This window comes from Zingiber officinale, chromosome 5B, assembly GCF_018446385.1.
Source record: "Zingiber officinale cultivar Zhangliang chromosome 5B, Zo_v1.1, whole genome shotgun sequence".
Lineage (NCBI taxonomy): Eukaryota > Viridiplantae > Streptophyta > Magnoliopsida > Zingiberales > Zingiberaceae > Zingiber > Zingiber officinale.
The window spans coordinates 111414019-111425215 of NC_055995.1; the positions used below are offsets into that span (position 1 = coordinate 111414019).

General features: G+C 36.3%; 1 protein-coding gene across 1 annotated transcript; it reads right to left on the minus strand.

Moving 5' to 3' along the window:
- Positions 1-2068: 2068 nt before the first annotated feature.
- On the minus strand, positions 2069-3259 carry LOC121986918 (transcription factor bHLH112-like). The gene is made up of 7 exons (XM_042540843.1): positions 3217-3259; positions 3052-3109; positions 2897-2969; positions 2671-2826; positions 2455-2529; positions 2311-2376; positions 2069-2230 (listed from the first exon to the last, which is right to left on the minus strand). The coding sequence occupies exons 1-7, from the start codon at positions 3257-3259 to the stop codon at positions 2069-2071; spliced, it is 633 nt and encodes a 210-aa protein (XP_042396777.1).
- Between the last annotated feature and the right edge of the window lie 7938 nt (positions 3260-11197).

The following is an 11197-nucleotide window of genomic DNA, read 5'->3' on the forward strand; positions in this document are numbered from 1 at the left end:
CATACCTTTAGCCATCAAGCCCCTGGACTCACTAAGTCAACATGTATACTTAGTAGACTCTACTAGTCCTGACCCCGGTTCGAAATTGACGGTTTGATGGTTTGGAACTAATGGTTTGATGATTCAGAACTGTCGGTTCAACGATTCCTGGGGAGTCGACCTTTAACCTTAATCATCCAAAATAGTTACGATTCATGATTTGAAAGTGTTGGTTCACAATTTATGCATGGTTCACCATAGTTCGCTATGATTGTTAAAAAAATCCATTTTCTTTTTTGATATATATTTAACTTATGTATCTTTCATAATCATGTAACACTTGAATTGACATTTAGCATTAATAATAATAAAAAAATTAATGAATCAGGTAACATCAAATCTGAGGTGACCGATCTAGTTCTATGAAAATTTTCTCATGGTTGAGTGCCCTATTTAGAGGAAAAATTCATACAAATGTGTCATAATTGGGGATCGAACTATGGATATCTAGGTGATAACTTGACACCCTTCCACTGCACTGTAGCCCTGGACGACGTTTGGCATTAATAGCATCATATGATAATGATTTCAAACTTATTGATTTTCCCTTAGTTCACCTAATTGATACATGTTTTAATCTCAATGTTATTTTTATATTTATGCCATCAATTGCAAGTGATTACCATTTCACTTAAAATTAATGAATTTTTTTATATCAAAGGAAATAGATAGATTTAAAATAGTAATTCTCATCCCAGGTAAAATTCTAAGGAGTTAGGAGTTGATTTTATTATTTTGTATTATTTTTTATTGAACTTAATTTGTCAAATATTAAAAAAAGGAATATTGATGTTACAATTTGACAAATAAACATTAATGTGCTAGCAAAAAATTTAAATTAGCTAACACTATGTTTGACTTTGGGAAATCAATTTATGCTTATCCCATTACTTAATGATAATTTAACAACTTTTACAACTTTACAGGTTCATACTATATTTATTAATTTAAAGATATATAGAATAAATTTATTAAAATATGTAAGCCCATAATATATTTAATAATTTGTTTATTTAAAAATTATGAGGGTAATTTCTCCTATATTTAAAATTATGTCTAATAAAATTATGACTTAAGCGATTGTTACATATCTATGATAGTTTAGAAATCCCGTTGAAAATTCAACTATGACAAAAACATTTTAGCCCTCTTTCTAACATTTTTGTGATGAAAAAAATCTCTTCTTCTTCTAATAAAAACTTTTATAATTGAAGAAATAAATAATAACGTTCTCATTTCTCATTTGGCTTAAAAAATACTTTTGCTTCGCAACTACTTCACCTTCTTATTAAAGTTAATTTTTTTTCCAATTAAGAAGAATAACACAATCAAAATTTTAATATTATTGTAAATTATTCAAAGCTATCTACATCATTAATTTGTATAATTTATTAAAATTTTAAAAAAATATTTTAGAAAAAGTATATTAGATTTTATTAGAAAATTTAATATTTTGTTTAAAAAAGTATTTTATTTTTTAAAGAATAAATTATATTATTAAATTTTAAAAAGGAAGGATTTCATGTAATAAATAAAATTTTAAAATTAATATAATTCATATTTTTTATTTTTTAAAAAAATTGTATCTTTGTTCATCTGTTGTGCGATTACAAATGATATTAGAGCTACAAGAAGCATGCATTTAATAAGAAACCTAACAAATTCATGTACTTAGTTGGGGTTGGGATCAGAAAGATCTTAATAAAAAAACACATAAAAATTAATGAGTCAAACCTTCCCATAGATCGGGCATGTATAAAACATCACACAAACACATCATGACCTAACCGGCGCTTGCTACTACGTACTTAATATCCATTTAAAATTTTTTAACTATTTCTCCAGTCTACCTATCATTCTAGTTATAAAACCCTAAACTAGCAGATAAGAACACAACCACTCCACCTGTCCAAAGAAGAAATCGTCATGGCATCTCAGCTATGAACTACATGTTTAATGGTCATTGGACACTAATGAATACGCACTTGTTCTCGAACTAGCAAATCGTAGAGAATTTGGAGAGAGTGAATTAACTATCGCGATGATCTGTAGTTTGCTTGGTCCGGCCAGCCGCGCCGCCGCCACAAGGTGTTTGATCCATCAAATCCAAGCCAAGGATGGTGAAAATAGGCACGAGACAAAGCCCTCTGTTAGGCAAGTCTCCACTGCTGCTGCTGCTTTCTGCATGGCCCTGTAATCAAACATGGCGAAGAATTGAAGGAAACACTAAAGTAATTAAAACTCAAGCTTCATGGAAGATTCAATAAGTACTTTAATTTGCTCGTGGAGGAACTTGATGGAAAGAGCGGCCTCTTGAAGCACTGATGCAGTGTCCGTCTGCAAACCAATTTACATTTTAAAAAACTATATATATATCGTTTAGTTTTTATTGTATTTTGTTTTGACTTCACATGCCTTTCCAAAGGGAGAAACGAGCTGCTGAAGGGCTGTTATCTTATCCCCTAGTTTCTGGCTTCTTCTCATGGGCAACTGCATGTATAATGTTAAATAGAACAGAAAATTGAACCTCCCTCCATATTCGTGGGGCCGACATTAGAGGGGCCGCTAAGGTAGTGGATCTACCTTTAAATAGAACAGAAAATGGTATGTAAATTAATTACATTCACTTACTTTAGAAAGAGGCATTATTCCTGGAATTGTTGTCGATCTTTGCTGCCTGGAATACGAAGTCTTCAGCCTTTTAGACTGGTATGAAGTGTTCAATGTCACTTGATGTTTGTTCTCAAGATCTCTTGTTGTCAATCGCTTCCTTGGCTCACCGATGGCCTGGCAATTTATTATTTTATCAAAAAAAAAAAAAAAAGAGAGAAAGAACTTTGGATTGAAGTCAGTCTACTTTAGAATGAAGTCCTGTATTAATGTCACTGTAGTGATCTTGCAAACTGTCGAAGAAGTCGCTGGCACAGTTTCTGATCATCAAAAGAGTTCGTTACTTTGATCAGACAAAAGCTAGCATTCTTATTCTTCTCATTACAAATAGCAACGACTCACAATCTCTCTTGCTTGGCAGAGACAGTATTGGAATTCTGCAACCATGCTTCTCCATTTCCTGCAAGGGACAACCTTCAAGCTGATCAGCATCAGCAAATCAAACAATGGCTAATTAAACTTAATCAGCAGATAGAGACGTCGCTAGCTGATTAATTATTTAATTACCAGGTGAAGGAGAGATAGAAGGGAAGCCTGTCTCGTTCCACATCTCGGCAAAACTCGATTCCAGGAAGTAGTGCAGCATCATCCAATATACAGATATCTTCTAAGGCATTGAAGCAAACACTCAAGGAATTGAAGAAGAAGAAATAAAAATGGGTAAGGAAACGGAAAGGCTTTAAATAGAGATGATTAAAAGGTCATCCGTTTCATATCTCTATCAGTCTCTTGAATTTTATTTAAATGTATTAAATGGTGGAAGCATTTATTTAGTAAGATAAGGAGCTCTTGCACTTCCGGGGAATTAAGGACCTATTCTTTTATAGATTGAGTTTGACTGTTTTTCTTAATTTCGACTGGTTTGGTTTGAATCACTTAATGACACAGGACAAAATGATTTGAAAATACCGTCTATCTTCAACTATTTTTATATCGAATTAATTATATATCTTTATTTTTTTTTAATATCTATAATAATGTGTCCATGCATTCATCTAAAATTGTGTTCTTCTAGGAAGTGTTTGAGTGCATGATCCCTTTGTTTCATTATTTATTCTTCTAGTGTGTTTTTTTGTTTTCCCTATAATAATAATAATAATAATAATAATAATAATGTAACGCCCGCCCTTCCTTTACTGATAGCAAGGGCGGCGCTACGCGAACATACATACATGTGCGATCGTTGCAGCGGAAGAATTTAAATTTAAAACATACATAGAGAATAATATAATCATGTAAACATATTAAACATGTGAGCATGCTTAGCATTCATGTGTATAACTTGATTTAATATTTAGTCACTGAAACATAACATAGAATTAAAGTATAGTTTAGTTACCTTTTACTTAACATTCAAGCATGATAAAAAGGTTCTTAGCAATTCTTTAACTAAACTAAGTGCCTATTAGTTCAAGATTTCATGGAAATAATAAAAAGAGAGAGTATAGTTTCACATTCAGTGTAAACCATCAAAAGCATCAAGTAGAAAAGAAAGTAATCATGCAAAACTTAGGACATGCATAAGTTCGAAATATAAAACAGATCTCTTCCACCATTCCACTGCCACACACATCTTTTGCCCCTCCTGCTGCTCCCTTTAGTTTAATCATTCTTTATCCTTTTCTGCAGTACAAGGAAAAGTAACACTATAAGCACATAGGCTTAGTAAAATCCTTTCCTACTCACAAAAGAAAACGTACATCATGAATTAATATAGAATAGTGACATGTTCATCTAACCAACATATAGATTTAACCTTGCATACTAGAATAAAGTAGTGTCATACTCATTTGGAAAAATCATAAACCTAGCATACGAGAGCATAAGCATAAGGTAGTAGCATGTTCATCTAGGCATCATAGACATATCACAAGAGAGCATCTTCCTGAAGCATAATAATCATATAGCATGAAATAAGTATATGCAAGATGTTCTTTTGAAAACATAAATCATATAGGCTAGCATACAAGAGCATAAGCATAAGGTAGTAACATGTTCATCTAGGCATCATAGACATATCACAAGAGAGCATCTTCATGAAGCATAATAATCATATAGCATGAAATAAGTATATGCAAGATGTTCTTTTGAAAACATATATCATATAGGTACTTAAACATAAATCTCAACATGAGGGACCGGCATTGTACCACATACATGATTTGTGCGCATCCCTAAATAAATCCGAGGTAGCTAATCCCGAACCTACTAGGGAACTAGGCCCGTGCTTCGACCTAGGGGCGACGTAGGAGCCCATCCCCTGGACCTTGCTTAGGGTCCGATACAAGCCATACAAAAGTAAAATAGCATATCATGTTATATGTCATATCATAAAGAGTGCTCTTAATCCCAACTTATAGGGAAGCGACTCTTAGACATTTCATCATACATAAGCCTTGCATAAGCATAACATGGTGACATAAAGTTCACATATCACATAGCATATCATAGAGAGTCATTATCATGCATAGTTGGGGTTTTGAACTTTCTACAAACCCTAATTCATGTCTTGGCCGAAACTTCCAAGGGGCATGGTCTTAGGTCTAAAGTAACTTTAAAACAAGGAAAGCATCATACTAGCATCACATGGTACTTATCATAACATGGGAGACCTTTCGCAAACATAAAAGGACTTCTAACCCTAGTTTCTTGGTCTGGCCGAAACATACACAAGGCATAGTCTTAGGTCTTAAGCTATTTTAAGCATGGAAAATATTAAATTAATATCTCGTAATTCTTAGTATAACATGTGAGACACTTAGCAACCATAGATGTGCTTCGTAACCCTAACTTTTTGTCTTGGCCGAAATACACCAAGGGGTAAATCCTAGGTTTTTTAGCATCATTAAACATGGAGACTTTAAACCAATATCACACAATACATAGCATAACATGTGAGACTTTTAGTAAGCATAGATGAGTTTCTAACCCTAAATTCAAGTCTTGGCTGAACATATAAAGCATGATTCTAGGTTTCTTTTAAGCAACTTTAAGCATGAAACTTTAAACTAATATCACACAATACATGGCATAGCAAGTGAGACTTTTAGCAAGCATAGATGAGTTTCTAACCATAATTTTAGGTCTTGGCCGAAACTTATAAAGCATGATTCTAGGTTTCTCTTAAGTAACTTTAAGCATGAAACTTTAGACTAATATCACACAATACATGGCATAGCAAGTGAGACTTTTAGCAAGCATAGATGAGTTTCTAACCCTAATTTCAAGTCTTGGCTGAAACTTATAAAGCATGATTCTAGGTTCTTTTAAGCAACTTTAAGCATGAAACTTTAAACTAATATCACACAATTCATGGCATAGCAAGTAAGAATTTTAGCAAGCATAGATGAGTTTCTAACCCTAATTTCAAGTCTTGGCCGAAACTTATAAAGCATGATTCTAGGTTCTTTTAAGCAACTTTAAGCATGAAACTTTAAACTAATATCACATAATTCATGGTATAGCAAGTGAGACTTTTAGCAAGTATAGATGAGTTTCTAACCCTAATTTTAAGTCTGGCTGAAACTTATAAAGCATGATTCTAGGTTCTTTTAGGCAACTTTAAGCATGAAACTTTATCACATAATAGCTTATACATCATGAGAAATCATAAGCAAGCATGGTTAAAAATTTTTTAACTCTCTTTAAATCTTATTTCATGTCTTGGCCGAAACTTACAAAAACTAAATCCTAGATTTTTAAGCAACATTCAAACATGGACAAAACACTCGTAAACTACTTATACAGGTGAGAGAGATACTTACTTCCTCTTGCTTGATTTACTAAGAAAAGTACCCTTGGTGGAGAAGAAGAAGACTTTCGCTTCTAGAACTCCCTTTTTCTTATTTTGCTTGTAAGAAGAAGTATGTCTTAGGGACTTCTCTTTGTGAAGTTTTCCTAGGAAGGAACCTTTAGCTTGAATTCGGAAATGGGGGAGAAGGAGCTTAGGGTTTCGGTGGAGGGAGAAGAAGGAGGAAGGAGAAAACCAATTTCCCTTGCCCTCTTATTCCTATTTATTCTAAATGAAAGGAAGAAGGAAGAATGAGCTTTTCTTTCCCTTACCTTTTTATTCCTATTTATTCTAAATAAAAGGAAGAAGGGGGGAGAACACAACTTGTCATTCTCTTGCTTTCTCTCTTCATCACTCTCATTTATTCTTGGTGAAAGAAAAAGGTGTTCCGTTATCTTCCCTACCTTTAATCACCAATTCCATTTCCTTTCTAACAACACTTCCTCCTGGGCTATTGGTTATTCCATACCATTTAAAGCTTGTCATTTGTTAAGAGGTTCAAGGTTCAAGTTTTGACCACTCTTTTTTTTTTTTCTTTCGGCGTTACAAATAATAATAATAATAATAATGACAATTAAATTTTGATGTTACTAAATCGAATTGACTATTTGAATCCTCTTTGAACTATTAGATTTGATTTTTTTTATTATATCTCCATCCATATTTAAACTGTTTTATCACTGTTAACTAAATTTTTTAATCATTTTTTTCATTATTAATGTGGATATTTATTATAATTTTACATTGCCTAATTATACCATTTGTTGGTACTTAGTAAAAAAAGAGGTAATAAAATATTAAACAACATAATTAATATACCCATGCATAAATTGTCATATGTCAAGATATAATTTGAAAATAATTTTTAAAGTTGTTGGAACAATTATGTTTTTAAATGTCATATTTCATTATATAACATACATTATTGTAAAAGGTAATTTAAATTAGTATGAAAATTTAATTGTATAAATTTTAGTTGTCAAAGTTATCGTGTAAATTCTTTTTATGTAATAACTAGATTTATTTGTATATCATACCGGGATGCCATTTATTTTTTATTTAGTTTAGGAAAATTTCAAATGTAGTCCAATTCAATTGTTGACAAATAATTAGGCCATAAACTAATTGACTCTATGTGTCAATGCACATATCGTGTATGAAAAACCTTATCAATGCATTAATTAACTTATTATAAATTAGGTAATAAGTGATAAACTATTAATTCAACAGTATAAATGAACCACGTAGCCAACTTTTTTTTTAATACCCAAATTTTATATTTACCAAAATATATATCTATTTTCTATTATACCCCTCTTTGATCAATAGTCGATTGCTATTGAAGCAGCAATCGACTTCTATTTGTCTAATTAGCTTGTGCTAAATTATTGTTGGTGCAACCTTAGGTCGAGGTTGACCTAGTTGACCCGACTCGAGGTGACTTGACTCGAGTTGTATTTTGATGTTTGACTTGGGAAGATTGTCGGTGCAACCTTAGGTCAAGGTTGACCTAGTTGAGTTGCATGTTGATGTTTGACACTCGTAAGAGAGTTCTATTCTTGATGTGAGACAAGAATAGATGGTTGGGAGTTTATTGGTCCAACCCTAGGTCAAGGATTGACCTGGTTGACCTGAAAAGTCCAAGTATGGAGCTTGGCACGGGAAAAGTCCAAGCAGGGAGCTTGGCACGGGAAAAGTCCAAGCAGGGAGCTTGGCAAGTGGGAAAGTCCTAACTGGGATGTTAGGCAGTGTGGAAAGTCCTGGTGAGTGAAGCCAGGCAGTGGGAAAGTCCTAATTGGGATGTTAGGCAGTGTGGAAAGTCCTGGTGAGTGAAGCCAGGTGAAAATCCTAGTGAGTGAAGCTAGGTGAAAGTGGAAGTCCTGGTGAGTGAAGCCAGGCAGTGGGAAAGTCCTGGTGAGTGAAGCCAGGCAGTGAGAAAGTCCTGATGAGTGAAGCCAGGCAGTTGGAAAGTCCTGGTGAGTGAAGCCGGGCAGATTGGAAATCCTGGTGAGTGAAGCCAGGTAAAAACCCTAGTGAGTGAAGCTAGGTGAAAGTCCTGGTGAGTGAAGCCGGGCAAGGAAAAATCCAGATGGATCAAGGGTGATCGGACATCTGGTGTTGAGAAGGTCAAGTAGGTCAAGGGAGTGACCGGATACTTGACACGAAGAGAAAAGTCCAAGTGGGTCAAAGGGATTGACCGGACACTTGGTAGGGAGTCTTAGCAGGTCAAGAGAGTGACCAGATGCTAAGCATGAGATACCAATAGGTCAAGGTTGACCGGATATTGGTTTGGAAGACTTGGAACTTGGTTTGGGCAAAACCCAAGCTCTGGATCGATCAGTGGATCGATCCGGATCTGGTATCTCGATCGGTCCGGTGACCGATCGGATAACGATCGATGGCTTCTTGAGGTTCTTGATCGGTGCGGCCGATCGAAAGCAACGAAGGCAAAGAGAAAGGAGGATCGATGCGTGGACCGATCCACATACCTCGATCGGTCCACGCCGATCAGGAGACGATCGAAGAACTTGGCGAGTTCTGCGGAAAGTCTTGATCGATGCGGGGACCGATCACGCAGTCTGATCGGTCCCAAGACCGATCGAGAGAGATCTGGACCGATCGGGCTTGGCTGATCGGTCCTGCTACGTTGCGTAGCAACGGCTAGTTCTCTGCTCTTCTTCTTCGCAGGTATAAAAGAGGGCTACAGGACTTCGGTGATGTCTCTCTTTCAGCTACTTCTTCTTCCTTCTGGAAGTTCTCTCCTGCCTGAAGCTTCTGCTTCTTCTTCCTGCTGAGCTTTGTTGAGCTCGTTGGGTGCTAAAGCTTCGCGTGAGCTTCTTCCTGTTGCTGGTTTTCTAGCTAGGCTTGGATCCGAGAAGCTGCTGCTTCACCAGGGTTCCTGCTGACTTCAAGAAGGTAAGCAAGTGTTGTTTACATTTCTGTTCTTGTTTTCTTGTTCATATTTGTACTCCTATTGTTGTTGCAAAGATTGTGGTGAGGTTTCTCCACCCACAAGGAGTATCTATTAGCCGGGTTTCCGGGGACTCATCCACCGACGGATTGGTAGGCTTCGTCCACCTTACGGACACGCCGAGGAGTAGGAGTTCATCTCCGAACCTCGTTATATGATTTGTCTTTCTTCTCCTGTTTTCTTTCTACGTTGTATTTCCGCTGCACTAACCTAATCGTAGGAAGAAACGCGAGCGTTTTGGGGTCGGCTATTCACACCCCCCTCTCTAGCCGTACGAAGGATTCTAACAAGTGGTATCAGAGCGAGGTCGCTCTTCATCGGATCAACACCCGTGGGAGCAAAGCTAGAGATGGATCAACTCGGAGAAGACATCACCATTCCACCCTTCTACGATCGCGACGACTTCACGTTTTGGAAGGTAAGGATGAAGTATTTCCTTATGACTAACATTGAAAATTGGACTTGTGTACAATTAGGTTTCACTCTTCCGATGGATAAAGAAGGAAAACCTTTTGAGAAGAAGAAGTGGACGAAGGAGCAAATCCACCAATCCACAATCAACGACGAGGTAATGAAAATATTTGAATTCTCATTACCTAACGATATATTGTGTAGGATAAATGGATACAACAATGCCAAGGAGTTGTGGAACAACTTGGCTAAGTTCCATGAGGGGAACTCCACTTCAAGCCATGAAGAGGAGTCAAGTGAGTCAAGTAGCTCACATCATGGAGAAGAGGAATTAGAAGTTGAGGGCTACTCAACATATAAGGAAGAAGAGGAGGAGAGTTCTTCTTCAAGAATGGAGCAAGAGGAAGAAGCTTCTATCTCCGGAAGGGATGAAGAAGAAAGCATACATCCCACCTCAACCCTAGGTAACTCAAGCATTTCAATTTCAAATAAATTACACATAATGTGCTTTGAGTGTAGGGAGTATGGACATTACAAGAGTAAATGTCCAAAGAGGGTTAGAAAGACTCCACCGGCACCAAAGGTCAAGGAAGCCGGAGTCCCAACACGCAAGGGCAAGGAGCACGTGGTGTGCTTCCAATGCAAGCGAAGGGGACATTATCGGAGCCAATGTCCGAGAGGGAGGCAATCTCACAAGGACAAGAGATCGAGCACATGTATAGGGGGAGCTAGGGCAAACCCTAAGGTAATCTCTAAGGCACATTCTTGCAATTCTAGTAGGATGCATGCTAGTAGCCTTATTGCTATTGTCAAGAATGATAAGCATGTTAATTATAGAAATCGATACACATGCTTAGGTGCCAAACATGTGAGCCTAGATAAGGATAACACTAGGAAAGCCAACCCTAGAATTAACTCATCTAAGGCTAAGGAAAATCTAGGTAGAAATCTCAAATCATCTAGACATATGCCTAGGAATACCTCAAAGAAAAATGACAAATTAACACTTGAGGTATTAGAGAGGGAAAATCAAGTCTTGAGGTCAAGACTTGATAATTTAGAAAAGGCTCTTAAAAACATGGAGAAGTCATCTCTAGGGTTTAAGAGTCAAAAACCCAAGTCCAAGGACAAGAAAGGTTTGGGTCACAAACCTAAGTCCCAAGTGGTCAAGCCCACTTATCATAGTGTTCCATTCGATTATTGAACAAAACCTAGGGCTAGGAAGACCATTACCAAGGTCACAAGGGAAGTCACCCCTATAGTTGACCTTGATGAGACCCAAATGACCAAGGCTTTAAAGCCTAAGAGGGTCATTA